Genomic DNA, 15885 nt, shown 5'->3' with positions numbered 1-15885 from the left:
TACGGCTGATTTTTATGGTTATTTGTCAAATTCCTAGCATAAGTTAACCAAGTCTTGTCCAGTTACTTTAACGGGCCATTTCCAAGAACATACTCATGTTCAGGTACTCAATTGGTCCCTGAAGTGGCACGGGAAACAGCGGGCCAGATGAAATGGAGACATGCCACAAAGGTTAGAAAACATTACCAAGAAGTTTCGATAGTGGAAACAGGCCTTTTATATCCCCTTAACTCCTCTGTTGAACAAAAAGAAGGAAAACCTACAACTACGTACTAAATATCTGATGAGTTATGGCTCTAGAGAGACAACAAAAAGAAGCATGCCAAAACAATAATAAAAAAAATGTCTGACAGTGCAAATACATATATGTACGTCCCTTGTACAAAACATTTAGGTTTAGCATTCCACGCAACATGCTGGGTCTCAGAAAAGATCTGGGTCAGACTCAAGTAGCAGCTCTGAGATTTAGCTTGTGTCTTTTCTTCCGGTGGTTCTGGGGAATAAAACTCATGGAACTACGGAGAATCTACCACCAACACACAAAACAGAAAAGCAGCTCTGGGGGGAAAAAAGGGAAGCCTCTTTGTGTCTCTTTTGTACCAGCTTGAGAGGATTTTGAGTTGTGACTGTTACGGTACAATGCGTCGCCACAACCGTCCAACACATTTGTAATAAATAACCATTAGTGATGGCACAGGACATCAGGACTTCTACAGAAAATGAATTAGGAAAACGAGATGTGGTAGCGTCTGGGTTGAATCTCCACGCCGCAGGATTCCAGCTACATCCAGGCGGTCTGACTGTCTCGCAGCCAGGACGGTGACCTCACTTCCTGTTCATCAGACTGCTTCTGATACCCATGAAGCGGAAGAGCATGCTAAAGTAGATTGTTTTCAATTCATCCTTCATGTGAGCGGTGGGCAGAGTTTTGCATCTCGTCCAGGAAATCTTCCTTCTGAGGGGTGTTTTTGTATTCCACAGCCCACTGACCTGGATATTTTGACAAGTGAGGGGGAAATAACATTGGCTGAACAGCTGGCTCCACTTGCAATCTGCTGCACATCTGCCCATTTCATGGCGGTCTGAGGGCCAGAGGTACAGTCCATCCCCTCTTCTCTGTGAAGGCAGGAAACTCATTTATTCATCAGTCTGTGAGGATTTAAATCTAATACCAATCTTCATGTGTATTGTTGGTAATTCTAGTGCTGCTTCCGGTCATGTTTTTCAGGTAAAATGTCTGAAACTGACTCTCTTCGTGTCCCAGACCAACTTTAGTTTAAGGATGAAAAGTAAAACCAATTAAAAGAGGAAGTAAGACACAACGGTCTTGGGTTCGGGGCTGCCTCAGATCAGTCTCTTCATATTTACAGAGGGAAACCAAAATAAGCTGCAATGACAACAAGATTACCGACAATAGGTACGACGACAAACATACAACAAGAATAGCAAAAGTGTAACAATAAAAGGATGTCGGTTTTTCAATTCATTCATTCAAAACAAAGAATATCTTTGTGTTTCTTTAAAGTCATGGCAAGTCAATATGACCTGATAATGAACCTCGTCGTCCTCCTCCGACCACTGCGCTGCGCGTTAGACCCAAGCACTGCCATCACGGATTCCTCACAAGGCGATGCAGACATGTAAACAGTCGTGCTGTTTGTGGGGTTGAGAGCCGAGCTGGTCGTTACACCCGGTTAGCTTTTTGGCACTGTGCGAGTCTCTTAGCGTGGTGTGCCGTCCATGGCGGAGGAGGACGGGGTGCTGGGCGTGGACGACCTTGGCGTAGCGGCAGGCGGGGTTGCGGCCGGACTCCCGGTCCCGCTGCTCGGAGTGCAGGCGGATGAGCTGATGGGAGCGGGAGTCTCTGACCCGGGAACGCCTCCTTGCTGCTGTCCAGACTGCTGCTGCTGCTGCTGGGCCTGGAGGGTCTGGCCGCACACGTGGTGGTGCTTCTCCCAGTCCTTGTGCTGGCAGAAGGAGCCGCAGTAGCGAGCTGTGTTGCAGCCGCTGCACGTCTCACTGGCCTTACGACCGCAGTTCCAGCAGCTCTGATGGACATGCAGACACAGACAAAACTCGTGCTATAAATCAAACTCGCAGTCCGACACATGATCTCCGTTCAAGCCAGTAGCTAACAAATACAATGTGTGTTCTGTGCATCGTGAGGCGCGCATCTGCTTCTACACGTTTAAAACAAACCACAGACGGATCAAAAACTTTCAACCCTGTCATTTATCTTGGAAACCACAGCGGAGAGCATGTCGGAGTGGCTGCAGACTCACAGGAAACAGAGGAACAAAGTTATAAACCGCCTCTAAATGTCCTCCATCGGGTTGCTTCTCTTTCATAAACGTCGCTCCTGCAATTAATGTCAGATGTGCGACACATTTCCCTCTCACTTAAACTGATTAAACCTCAAGGTCTCTGGTGGTCATTAGCAAAGGAGAGCTGCTTTTCCTACTTCCTCTCTGCTGAATTAGTAACAACCCTCCTTTACATTCTGGCTACTGTGTCTGGAACAAAGAGGGAGGAGGAAGGCGATGCCGTTAACGCCGGCGCGTCCTTGCTTTCTTGATTCTGTCCTCTGACTAGAAAATACGATACTCAAAGCTGCGGGTAATTAGCAGTATTTTATATTGGGATACTTTTATTAATATGGTAATAAAAACCCTGCAGAACCTCCTTTGAAAAAGAAGATCCTACCTCAAAATGCAATAAACCAGTTACCTCGCTGGAGTCTTCCTGTTGGTTGATGATGGAGAGGGCATCTTCAGCTGCCTGACGCTTCGCCTCGGCGACTGTGCGCTCCATCTTGGCGCGCTCGCTGCTGATCATCTCGTGAGCTTTACGTTCCGCCTCGGAGACTGCTTTCTGCAGCTCAGACATGGCCTGCCGCTTCACTTCATTCACCGCCTCTTCTGCAAAGACAGTGGGGACAAAAGGAGTCAGGGCTCCCATTAGGGATGTAAGAAAATATCGATATGGCAATACATCGTGATATTTTTTCCAGCAATATTATATCGATATTCAAAAACCGTGTATCGGAAATATCGATATGGCAATACATCGTGATATTTTTTCCAGCAATATTATATCGATATTCAAAAACCGTGTATCGGAAATATCGATATGGCAATATATCGTGATATTTTTTCCTGCGTTTATTACATCAATTTTCAAAAGCCATGTATCTAATCTTTGAAAGAATTTACATGCAAACATTTGTGTATTTTCTTTTCGTTTTGTGCAATTCAATTGCCACCTGCTAGTTGGCAGCAGTGTGCAACGGGTTTTATTTCCACCATTGAAATGTAAATCCCTCCATCATGGTCAGATACCTCATGTTAAACATGTTACGTGTCAGTTTGGACTGTTCATTGAGCATTCTTACAATAAATTCAGTAAAAAAGAATTGCTTGTAACGTCTGACTGGATGTATTGCAATATATCGTGATATATCGTATCGTATCCCCTGTATCGTGATATGTATCGTATCGCCAGAATTTCAACAATACACATCCCTGGCTCCCATCATGGCCCAGCATGAGTCGTCCATAGAAAACCCCCGTAATTATTTTCAAATTTAACAAGATTAAAAGAAAACTAAATATCCTGCACTGAATGTTCTCTGTAACTGAAGAATACGAAGTTTCTTCACATTAACGGGACAAGTGGCTTCATAGTAAACATGTCTTTTGCGCTGCATTTGGCAAGGGCCAAGCTTATTCCTTTTAACCCTCCCACTGTCTTTATGGGTGACCCCGCGAGGAAAGTTGACCATTGAGCAGGGTTGGTGGTTTATCCCTTGAGGTCCATGTGGCATGGCAGGGGTGAGGCGGTGCTCACTCCTCACCCCTGGTACATGGACCCAAGGGATAAACCATCAACCCTGCTCAACGGTCAACTTTCCTCGCGGGGTCACCCATTAGGACAGTGGGAGGGTTAATGGCGACGGTGGCACAGGAGTTAAGTGTTCGTCCCGTAATCGGAAGGTTGCAGGTTCGAGCCCCACTCAGTCTGTCGCTGTCGTTGTGTCCTTGGGCAAGACACTTAACCCACATTGCCTGCTGGTGGTGGTCGGAGGGACTGGTGGCGCCAGTGCTCGGCAGCCTCGCCTCTGTCAGTGCGCCCCAGGGCAGCTGTGGCTACATTGTAGCTCATCCCCACCAGTGTGTGAATGTGTGTGTGAATGGGTGAATGACTGATTGTGTTGTAAAGCACCTTGGGGGGTTTCAAGAACTCTAGAAGGCGCTATATCAAATACAGGCCATTTACCATTTGCTATGCTTTATTCACAATATGCACCAACCTGGTGGTTATTGCTGGAAAGACAAAATTGTGTCTCAATCCCATCCTGCGCACCTCTTCAACCATTTGACATTTCCATCTACTGGGATGCAGATCAATAGGTGTCAATAACACCAATGGTTCTCATGACGAGATAGGCATTTGGATTCATTCTGCCCCTCAAGAACCTTCTCACAACATAGCTTGATCAAAGTCTACAAAGCTGTTTTCATCCCTGAATTAATGTTTTTTTTGGACACTTAACAAAAATCGAGGACATTCTTGGGACACGGTTGGGAAAAATGCATCACGACTGATCTCGTTCTGACCTTTCTCAGTGGCCTAGTGGTAGAGTGTCCGCCCTGAGACTGGGAGATCAGGGATTCGATTCCTGGTCGGGTCATACCAAAGACTTTGAAAAAATGGGACCCGATGCCTCCCTGCTTGACACTCAGCATTAAGGGTTGGATTGGGGGGGTTAAACCACCAAATAGTTCCTGAGTGCGGCTGTGTCTGCAGCTCACCGCTCCCCCAGAGGATGGGTCAACTGCGGAGAACAAATTTCGCACACACACCTGTGTGTGTGACAACTAATGGGACTTTAACTTAACTTAACTGGCGCCAGCCTCCCAGAAGTGGAAGCGCTCATCGCCACAAACCAGCTCTGCTTTCTTGGCATTTCTTTGCGGAGTATTTTGTAGTTTGAGAGAAAATGTCGGTTCTGAAAGGAAACCAAAGGTTTTCTGACAAATGTAGTGGGGTGTACTCATTAATGCTTATCTTCCAATCAAATCCAGCCTCACAGATGGAGAGCTCATCTCGCTCAAAAAGAAACATTTAAATAAAAGTAGATGTTTTATTTTTATAGTATTTGTATGCATCAGGCAATTAAGAGTTAACATTGCTCACATGTCATTTGCCTTCAAAACTGAGTTATTACAGTTTAATTTATGCAAATGAGTGCCTTTTGTGGCAATAAACAACTTTGATCCTTTGTTGCCCTTTCAAAGGGACTGACTCATCTTCATGAGTGGCTGACATTTTAAACACAATAAGTTCTTTTCAGAAAATCCTGGAAAGTCTCGTTTGACAGTAATTATCTGTCTGAAGGTTGTGCCGTGGAACAGATTGCTGCCTCTGCTTTCCACTGAAACAAAACTCCAACCCTACTGCAGCTTTAAGAATTCAATGATCAAATTCAGAATGAAAGTAACTTGCTCATTTCATAACTCCACTACTCTGACTGTAATAATGGATTTGCTTATCTGATGTCAGTTCTTCATCATTCAGTTCATCTTCATTTTTGGCCTTCCGAGGCAAAAATGTATAAAATCCCAGTTCTGCGTTTTCCTTTGGGTCTTTTCCCAATGGGATGTACCCAAAGGGAGGAGACCAGGAGATTACTGAACAACCTCAGTGCACTCATTTGGAGGAGGAGGAGCAGTGCTCTATTATGAGGTCCCATGGATGAAAGAGCTCCTCACCTTATCTCCAACACTGAGTATGTTTACATGCAGCCAATATCCGGGTTATGATCGGGTTAAGGTCGGTATTTGGGTTTCTGAGTTCATCAGAATAACCCGTTTACAAGCATAAATAGAAAGAGTTACCTCTAACTTGCATAACCTGATTTAAATGCGGACGTTGGGGTAGCGTCAGGACGTATGGACTACGTCCAGACGCAATATGCCTCATTTCCAGTTCTTTTTGTTCCGGTGTCCGTGAAAACAACAACATGTTTCCCAGTTCGGAAGAGATAGCGACCGCGTTTGTTTGCGCTTTAGTTTCCTCGTCACTCAAAGTGTGGTGCTGTGCCGCGACTCGCCATGTTGCTCCCAACTTGTTGTTTACTTCCGGTGTTCTGGCGCGTACAAGACGTCTCGCTACTCAAAAGACCAAGATTCCTTGCGAACAGAGCATGCGCAGAACACACGCTTTGATGGGGATATCCCGGTATGCGTTTACACGACCAAACATTCGGGTTAGAAAAGGGTTACCCCAGGTGTAGTAACCGGGTTTTTAAAAACCCGGTTATGAGCATATCCGGGTTTTTGGCGATGTTTACAAGGACCTGCGGAACCGGGTTATTGTGAATATTTGGGTATTAAAAGGGTTACTGGCTGCATGTAAACACACTGACTGACTCCTGCAAAGGAAGCTTGTTTCGCCTGCTTACATTCAGAATCTCACTCTTGTTTTTTATGTAAATCTCAGATGGGAGTTGGAACATGATGACTCAGCTCCTACTTTACTCATACTGGAGTAATACCATCAAAACCAAAGACAGTCCTGAACCAAAGACAGTCCTGAACTGTAGCTCTATCTGTTTCTCCATTCCAACATAACTTGTGAACAAGACTCCAAGATCCTTAAACTCTTCCACTTGAGGCCGAGCTTCACTCCCAGTCTCATTTGCACCTTTTCCAGATGTGAATCGGCTGCATCACACTCAGCTGCAGACCACCCTAGTGCACACCGAAGGCCATGAAGTTGCAGGCAAGTCACCCCCAAATCAAAAATGTTTCCCTGATAAACTAAATACATGCGTGTCTAATCATGCTGTAGACATGTGTAGTCAATAATTTGCCACTTTAATGCATCTTAGTTAAAATTTAAATCTTCTGCCTATAACTGTCAGTGTTGCGTCATCATCAGGAAAAAACTCTGCACTGCATTTTAATTTAAATGTGCCATCGCTACTGGCTAAAAGGTACCCTATGACGTTAGCTGGTACATTAGGATGTCTCAGTGTTGTTGTGTGCCTGTGTGTGTGTGTTTGTTTGTTATCGGCTCCGCCCTCTCGGTCTGCCAGGCAACAGCATTTGTTGCATTTTTCAAACAGGAAGTGGGAGTGAGTAAGACTCTGGTAGGGGGTGACTTGCTCTTTAAAAGAACCACATCACCTCGAGATTCCTAAAGGAGGCATCTTCCTCTCCATGACATCTCTTTAAGTTTCCAAACAGCAGGACCAGCCCTAACCCTAAAGCCTGATTTATGCTTCTCCGTCTGCGTCAGTGCGGAGACACGCAACGCCATTATCCGTCCTTGCGTAGGGCTCCGGCAGGCAAGCAAGTACGTACGGAGTCGAGCCCACTTTTTTAAACACCCGTCGAATGAGACGGATTACGCAAGCTTGTGATTGGTCAGGACGCCGCTGTTGTTTACAGCGCCGCCATTGCAAAGAGAGCCGAGGATAACTAGCGGCAGACACGGAGAAGCTTGAAGAATACCTCGTGAAAAAACTCTAAAAATATGAACGTTTAATTCCCCCGTGACTGGAGGAGCGAAAAGATGCGCAGCAAGCGTTTTATTTGTGGACGGAAATGACAGGAAACGTGGGTTTAGAGGTGGGGAGCGCATGAAGAGGTGGGAGAATGAGAGACAAATACGTCCGTGTTAAAAGTCTCTTATATACACAAAAAACACAATATAAACACACTATCTTGGACCGATACATGACAGGATACCACAGAACAGCGCTACGCCCTCTGTTATCCTGCCGGGCAATTGCTTTGCAACGCTCTCCAGGAGACGGAGAAGTGACGGAGAAGTGTGAGAGCAAAACGCTTCCGTCAATCCGTGCGTGTCTGTCCCTTGCGGAGCTGACGGAGAAGCATAAACCAGGGAGTGCGGACACAGCTCTTGCCTTGGTTGTACATAAACCAAGTAACACTTAGTAGTGATCCTGGTTCTCCTATCTTCACAACACCCCACACAGAGTTCTGTGGGGGGACATGGTTGCAAGCTTTTGCCAAATCCACAAAACACACGTGGACTGGGCGACCAAGAATCATCAAGTCAAAAGAATCAAAAGCCTTCCAGGTATTAACTAATAATAAACTCAGGCTGATCTTCCTTGTATATAAATACTGAAAGCTGGAATTTCAAGTCAACATCAAAGCAACAGGAATAGCTTTTTGTTTGCTCATATCAAGCATATAACGTGACTAATTGTGTATGCAAATCGGTCAATTTCCATTTAAATTATGCATTTCCATTGTGATCCCAGAGGCCGGCGCGGTAAGCGGAAGTGGGAAAGCGGCAGGACACCATGCAAGGTGCTTGAATATTTATCACCAAGTGTAAACATTTTGCCCATTTCAAACAGATGTATTCACGGCAGCGCTCTATTGTGTTAAAAATCCCATTTTGCAATTCTCCTCGGGTCACATTTAAATCACTAAAGAGAGAAAGGAAACAATACTGAAAGGGAGGCAGATGAATGGAAAAATAGCAGGTCCTATTTCATTTCATACCGACAAGAAACACAAACAGCGTGATGTCTAATAAAACGGTTGAATTACAAAAGCAAAACCAGTTTTCAATATCAGAAAAAAAACTGCACTGCTATAAAAACAGACGTGTTTTCCTCTCTGTTGTGACAGAGCAAAATGTTTTAAACTAGTGTAGTTTGTCTTTACCCTACTGCGCAGACCTGAAGTCATGGAAATTACCCAGGTGCCTTGAGATGTACGCCTTGTGCACTGAATTGTGATTACACACCAAATGCCTCAGATGGAAGATCGATCAAAGCTGGCGAGGGGAAGGAGCGAAGTGGAGAGCAGCCAGAGTCCCGATGGTGTTGCTCAATTCAATTTAAATGCATATTACTTGTTCTGAGTATCACACACATCATGCATGGTCAAGCAAAGGGACAATTTCTTTTCTCCAACAGGTTTAAAAGGCACATATAATCTTTCACTGGTGGTGAATACAAAGTGGATTGGAGTGTCGGACTCTCAGGTAAAATGCCTGTTGGTTGGTCAGGGCAGCTGTGATGTGAGTGCAGATGTTCTCAGATAAAAGCTGAAAAGTCTGTGGTGAGATATGATCAAAACACAGCAGAATTACAATACCACAGCTTTTTCTGTTAAGTAGATTTTTATCAAGCATGTCAGAAAATTGATGATTTTCTTTTTTACCTTTCTAATGGAAAAGGAACTTGATGAAGCTCAAGTGCTTTTATTTTGAAAAACAGAAATGTTTGATTTGATTCATTACAGTCACACATGTGTTTTTGTTTATTCATTTACAAAGAGTTGTATAATAATAATCCTTTGTAGAGCATCACTGAATTCTAACTTGGGGTGCCTATCCCGGATGAGCCCCCAATTTATGTTACAACCTGACTCATTGAGCTAATTTCTCTGTGAAAGTATCTAATATTTTTTGTGATTTTTAAATATTATTCAGTATATTTAATCTGTAACTTCTTGTAGATTTTTTTCACAAATTCACATCAAATTATTTCAATCCTTACGACATCCAAGAGTATTGAGATTAGTGCCTTCATCATTAAATTGCCATTTCCAGTCCTACATATGTCTGCTGCCCCCTGGTGGAAGATCTACCATTGGCAAGGGGCAATTTTATTTATTCATTACTGTTATATTGTTATATTTTTTTACACGAAGCTACAAAAAAGAATTTTTTTATTATTATTATATTATTATTATATATTTTTAATTATTATTATTATTTCTGTTAAGTAGATTTTTATCAAGCATGTCAGAACACCAAAGAGTTTATTTTTTACCTTTCTAATGTCAGTAAAGTCCTTTGTTTTGATGACATTTGGGGGGTGGGTGGGGAGTGGGGGGTTAAAGATTTGCCATATGGCATTTTTAAAATTTAGAATGGTCAATTGCGTTTAAGAAGAAACAAGTTGTACAGACTGCAGAGGCAAACATGTTAGATGATTGGAGGGATGCTCACCGGCTTTCTTCCAGATCTCTTCAGGAACGTAGCCTGACACAGGTCGGTGTAGAAGCTCTCTATGGATTTCTGTTGGTTACAAGCTAAAGATTAACAACAGTTAAAGTTCAAAGAAATAGGTTTTACAATTAAGTACAGTGCAACACCATTTCCTTTTTCTAACTCTGATCATAAAGGTGGTTAAAACACCCATTTGTGAAGTAAACATCAAAGGGGCCCAGAATCAAACCCTGAGGAACACATGTCCATTCACTGTTGTTTTTCAATTATTTATTTGAGGGCACCATTTTGAAATGTGTTTACATGCCAAAGTTATAACTACTATGCTTCCTGTTGTAAATAACTCCATGGATGACCTCTTTTCAGGGAAATAAAGATTTAAGATTGAAGAGCTAATAGTCTGACAACAAAGTAGATTGCTGTCAATTTAAAACGGCTCAAATCTCCACAATTCAATTTTGATTTGTGAAACAATATTCCACAAACCACTGCATATCATCAATTTGACCTGACAGTTATCTAAATAGAACTCCGTGGTTGTTTCCAAGCAGAAAGTAAACACTACTGGCAGGTTTTAAGAACAGAAAAATCTGCCAGACTTAGTGTCTAATCTGAAATAGATTATGAAAAAGGTTTTATAAATTAATATGTAAAATAGTACTCTCTATTTCTAATAGATAGTTCAAAAGGACCAAAATGAACAAGTATTTCTTCCTAAAACATTGAAAATGGCATTATTTTTGCATAATTTTCCTCCTGAATCCATGTATTTTTTTCTAATATTTATGTTACGTATGATGTCTGACCTGGTGTCGCATTTTCCTGCGCCGCTGGGCTCTGCTGCCTCGACTGCCCACTAGCAGCACCCTTCTTCAGCTCTTCAGCATCGCTGTATCGTCTGATCCAGTAGTTGAGCTCCTCCCGATCGGCCTCCTGACACCGCCGCAGCACCGTCAGAGAGCGCCTCGTTTTCTCCACCATGTCCATTATACAGTTCAGCAGCTGGGAAGGGAGTGACAGAAGGCAGACACAGTGCTGAGTTTACACACAGACACAAGGGATGGGTTCGTTTCAATTCAGCAAAGGGTGTAAGCTGTGGAAAAGTCTAAATAAAAGCTAACATCTGTCATGTTACTTCACTAAGTCACTGCAAAGTGCAGTGGTGGAATTACAGGTCCATGTTGCAGAGGCTTTCTCACTGTTAAAACACTGATTTGGTTGTCAGCTCACACCTCCCTGGAAGACATTGTGTTTCTTCACTTCATCCAGTAATACATTTGTGTTCACAATATGTCACTGGCTGATTATCAGTGCATCACAGCAACAAGGAGCTGGAAAAAGAACAAATTTGACACAAGATGTAGTTTTAGGAAGTTGCAGAATAATAAAAGGCTTTCGTGAAACTCATTCCCTAATTTTTACTAAAAAATTTTTAGTTTGGAAAGGAACTTGATGAAGCTCAAGTGCTTTTATTTAGAAAAACTTAAATGTTTGATTTTATTCATATTATTTAACAGTCATGCAGGTGTTTTTTATTCATTCACAAAGAGTTGTATAATAATAATCCTTTGTAGAGCATCACTGAATTCTCACTTGGGGTGCCTATCCCGGATGAGCCCCCAATTTATGTTACAACCTGACTCATTGAGCAAATTTTGTCTGGGAAAGTATCTAAAATTTTTGTGAATTTTTAAATCTTATTCAGTATATTTGATCTGTAACCTCTTGTAGATATTTTCCCACAAATTCAAATCAAATAATTTCAGACCTTAAGGCATCCAGGAGTAATAAGATTAGTGCCTTCATCATTAACTTGCCATTACCAGTCCTATTTATGTCTGCTGCCTCCGGTGGAGCATCTACAGGTGGAAAGGGACAATTTTATTTATTCCTTACTGTTATATTTTTTACATAAAGCTAGATAAAAATAATTTATTGTTGACATTGTTTTTATGTTCATGTATTTAGCAGATGCTTTTGTTCAAAGCAACTTACAAGTAATAATGAAGCCAGCAGGTGTCCCTTAAGGCTAACAACAAACACTAATCAGTCAATCTTAGGTGGCAGTGAGGCAGCATGATGAATCATAAAGGGAAGATTAAATTATTATTATTATTATTATTATTATTGTTGTTGTTATTTTTGTTATTATTTCAGGCTTGAAAGGGTTTAGATAATAAAAGCTGTGAAGCAGAATCGAGCGTCATTATTGGGTTAATCTTACTGAGTAACTAACCTAACTCTACTTACAGAGACAGAATGTTAGAGAATAGTAATAAAAATGTTATTACTTTTCTTACATGGTCAAGGTGCTTCCACTCCTCGGCCCACTCTCTGTCCGTCAGCCTGTGGTCAATCACTTCCTCCTGCCTCGCTCCTGCATGCATTCCTGCAGAAAGTCAGACAAGCAGATGGAAACGTACAGAAATAACGTCATTACAACACAGCGGGAAGATAAATGTAACATTACTCTATCTTCTCTTGTTCCGTTCTTATTTTGCACCCTCTCGCACCCCCCCCCCCCCCCCCCCTTCAGCCCCCATTTGCCTCCCACACCCCGAGGCTAAATGACTGAACTTCTTGTCATCACGGGGTGAAACATGGTAAATGTCTCCTCTATATTTAGACAAAACTGACTACAGCCTCCTCACAAGTTGGTGTGTGCAGAAAAAGCGTGCTTTGATTCTGCAACACTGTGGCAATGGAGAGCTTTTTGCCCTGCAGCAAACATCTGACATGTTTAGCTGGAAAAAAGGCTGATTTACGTTCTTATAGTTGCACATCTCAGTGTTATATAATAGACAAAGGCACCAGAAACATAATCTTGTTAGTTTATTTCAGAATAGCAACAATTACTGAATCAAAACATTTCTTTTAACCCTCTGGGGTCCATGGACGCGTATCCGCGTCTATTGAACAGGTCTGATTTGGGACGCTGTAGCAGCAAGACTCCGCCTCCCTGAGTTTCGGTTTCAATTCAGCTTTAGATTATAAACTACACCCCAGTTTTTAAATTTTGTCAATAGGCAACGTAAAAGCAGAGTTATACTAAACTAAAAAACGACCTATTTTTAGACAATCTGATAACTTGTCAAAACATCAGTTTACAGGTGTGATGTCACTCAAATTCTACATTTTTCATGAATTGCACCCCTACCTTTCTGAGTTGTACGAAGCTGGAGAAAGGTGCTTACCGATGGGTCTGGCTCGCTCTCGGATCTCTCGATGATTAGAGGCCGGGTGTCTGTACGTGTCACGGTAATGATGGGCGATGGCCATGTCGTCTAGCCTGTAGTGCTGCGGAGGGAGTGGACCTGGATGGGGCATGCCATTAGGCTGGTAAGAGATCCCATTGGAAGGGCTGAAACGCTGGGCGGGGCTTATGGTGCAAGGTCGTTTGCTGGGGTGGACGTCCGGGTGTAAGGGCCCTTCTCGTTCAAAGCCGTTCTCTTTGGTTCTGAGGGAAAAGAAAGAAAACAGAAAGTTTGAGACACTTTTTGAATGCTGTCTTGTTCAACTGAATTTATAAATGCCGTTTGAATCTGTATTTATAAACACAGTTGAGTTTTATAAATCACCAACTGGCTTTTAAAGATCTTTGCCAGCGACTTTATTTGATCACCTGTGCACGATTTGGGCCTAGACTTACTGCACAAACCGGAAAAAATGGAAAAGAAAATAAGAAAATCAAGTTTGAAAAAATAAAGAAAAAGTAGGCTCTCGCTCAATAACATTCAAGGAATAAAACTTCAAAGCAGGGGTGTCCAAATTTTTCAAAACGAGAGCCAAATCGTCAAGCCAAAACATATAACACCCGATGTTTTTGAAGTACGAGTTTCAGATGCACGCTCAAGGAGAAAATTGTTTCCAGCATTAGCTGCTGAAAGAAAAAGACAGGGGGTGTTTCTCAATGCCAAGGAACCTTGCCTTGATGTCTTGGCCCCGCCCCAGTTGCCTAGGAGATACGTCGTCGGCAGCCGCCAAGACGTGTTTCCAATGTTCATGTTCTACCGAGGCGTGTGTTCTCTGTTTGTTAGCCGTTTAGCTAGCTGAACAAGAATATATGGGAGGTGTCTTGTAGCCTAGCCATGGTAAAAAATTACTCAGAATACACCGCGGTATTAAAAAAAAACTTCAGATCAGAAGCCGGCAGCTACTTCGGGGACAATTTTCAAGTTTAAAAGTAAGTCAACTAATGTAAAATGTTTTTTTTAGATCCAAATAAGTTATCTATGGTTGGTTAGTTGCTTAGTAGTTGCAGCTTCAGTGGCTAGCGGGTAGTAACTCGCTTACATTTTTACACAATTTAAAAAGTAAAAGGTTATATATTTATATTGAAACTAATGCATATAAAATATAACGTTATCTCCTGTGTCACGAGTCATCACGTGACCGCTGTGGAAGCCGCGGTCACGTGATGCAAGTCTGTTCCATTTAACTGTTTTCTTTGACCAAGGAAGGACAGTGTCCTCGCAAGCAAGGTGCCTGGCCTCGCAAGGCAAGGCGCCATGACATTAAGAAACACCCAGTTAAACATTCATGGCCCCGCCCGTCTTAGCTTGAGCCCACAGAAGACTGTGCTGATTTAGTGGCCAGGAGACAGCAGAGCACATCTCAGCTAGTAGAAGCTAACCGTTAGCATTAGCAACTCCACAATATGGCAGAACCGGTCCAAGCTTGCTTTAGTGGAAAAACCCTAAACGAGTTCTAGATTAAAATCAGATCTAAACATATTTTTGTCCCAGTCATGCAAAGGAAGACTTCTGAAGTCACAATAAATCAGGCAAAAAGGAACTAAAACAACAGAGAAAAGGAGATTTGGAGGCAAATGTTGCTATTATGACACATCCTGTGATTAAACCCGTTTTACAGTGTTTATTCTTTATAAAAGCTCATCAGCTGTTTCACCGTTTCCGTCCACCTTCCCAACCCAAGAGAATAATTGCCACAAAAGTTGCACATCCTTGAATCATCCTGGGGTTTTAATTTTGTTGTGAACTAGTCAGTTTATACAGTTAAGGGTTGCTCGTGGGGATTTTGCAGTCGTACAGACACATAGGCGCTCACACACGTAGTTTCAGCGGGATCGGGTGGATTTCTGGGGGCCTGCTTCCAAAGATTAATGTAGCCAGGTGTGTTTTGTGTGCACGCTCACACATACGTGCCTGCATGCTTACAGTTTATATATATGTGTGTGTGTTCTCAGTTTTGTCAGTTCACAGTTAAAACCTGCCAACCTCCCCTGCTATCTACGCTCCCCTGGTTTCCTCTCTCTCCCTCTGTCTCACTTCTCTCTCTCTCCGATGAACAGATTGAACTTCTTAATGAGCTGTTTTTATGGGCTCCTAATGCTCATCCACAGCTCTCCATATGCTCTTTTCTTCCATCTCCCTGTCTCCCTCGGCTCGTCTAGCTCCTCTCCCCCCGCTCCCACTCTCACACCCCCATTCTTTCTGCTGCAACAATGTTTATATCTACAGGCACCATGCACATCCTCACAGTCACCACCACAACGCAGTTTGCACACACGGTTAGTGCACAACTATCAGGATTATTAATAGTGTATTTCATTTATTGACACACGAGACGTTTTCGTTGCTGCTAATAGCTAAAAACAGCCTAATATCAAAGATGGATGACAGGTCTTTTATATTTCATACACTGTAAGAAATAAAATGTTGAATTTACTTCATCAAGTTATGTCAATGATCCTGCTAAACCTAGTTGCTTAAAGGTGCATTATGTAGGAATGAAGTAAAAATGACATCCTGTGATCATGTTCTCACTCCCATTCCGTGAGTTTCGTGGCTGCTGCCAGTTACGGATCAGCACCAGAAGATTCTAGTCGACAAGCAAAGACGAGTCATACTCAGCAAGTTGGTA

General features: G+C 42.6%; 1 protein-coding gene across 3 annotated transcripts in view; it reads right to left on the bottom strand.

Annotated features, from left to right (window-relative positions):
* Positions 1-1582: 1582 nt before the first annotated feature.
* Positions 1583-15885, bottom strand: part of runx1t1 (RUNX1 partner transcriptional co-repressor 1) — a 196113-nt gene continuing 181810 nt past the window's right edge. For 2 of the 3 annotated variants that reach the window (XM_054745205.2, XM_054745204.2), the window contains exons 6-11: positions 13197-13459; positions 12294-12391; positions 10809-11004; positions 10003-10071; positions 2728-2918; positions 1583-2048 (exon numbers count right to left, since the gene is read on the bottom strand). In XM_054745205.2, the coding sequence (XP_054601180.2) occupies positions 1722-2048; positions 2728-2918; positions 10003-10071; positions 10809-11004; positions 12294-12391; positions 13197-13459 (1144 nt within the window). In that variant the 3' untranslated portion in view covers positions 1583-1721. The remainder of the gene's footprint in view (positions 2049-2727; positions 2919-10002; positions 10072-10808; positions 11005-12293; positions 12392-13196; positions 13460-15885) is intronic. The other variant, XM_015973852.3, reaches the window with a different exon arrangement.

Source organism: Nothobranchius furzeri, chromosome 19 (assembly GCF_043380555.1).
Source record: "Nothobranchius furzeri strain GRZ-AD chromosome 19, NfurGRZ-RIMD1, whole genome shotgun sequence".
In the NCBI taxonomy this organism is placed as follows: Eukaryota; Metazoa; Chordata; class Actinopteri; order Cyprinodontiformes; family Nothobranchiidae; genus Nothobranchius; species Nothobranchius furzeri.
The sequence above is the reverse complement of the archived record's forward strand: the minus strand, read 5'-3'. Positions and strand labels throughout refer to the sequence as shown.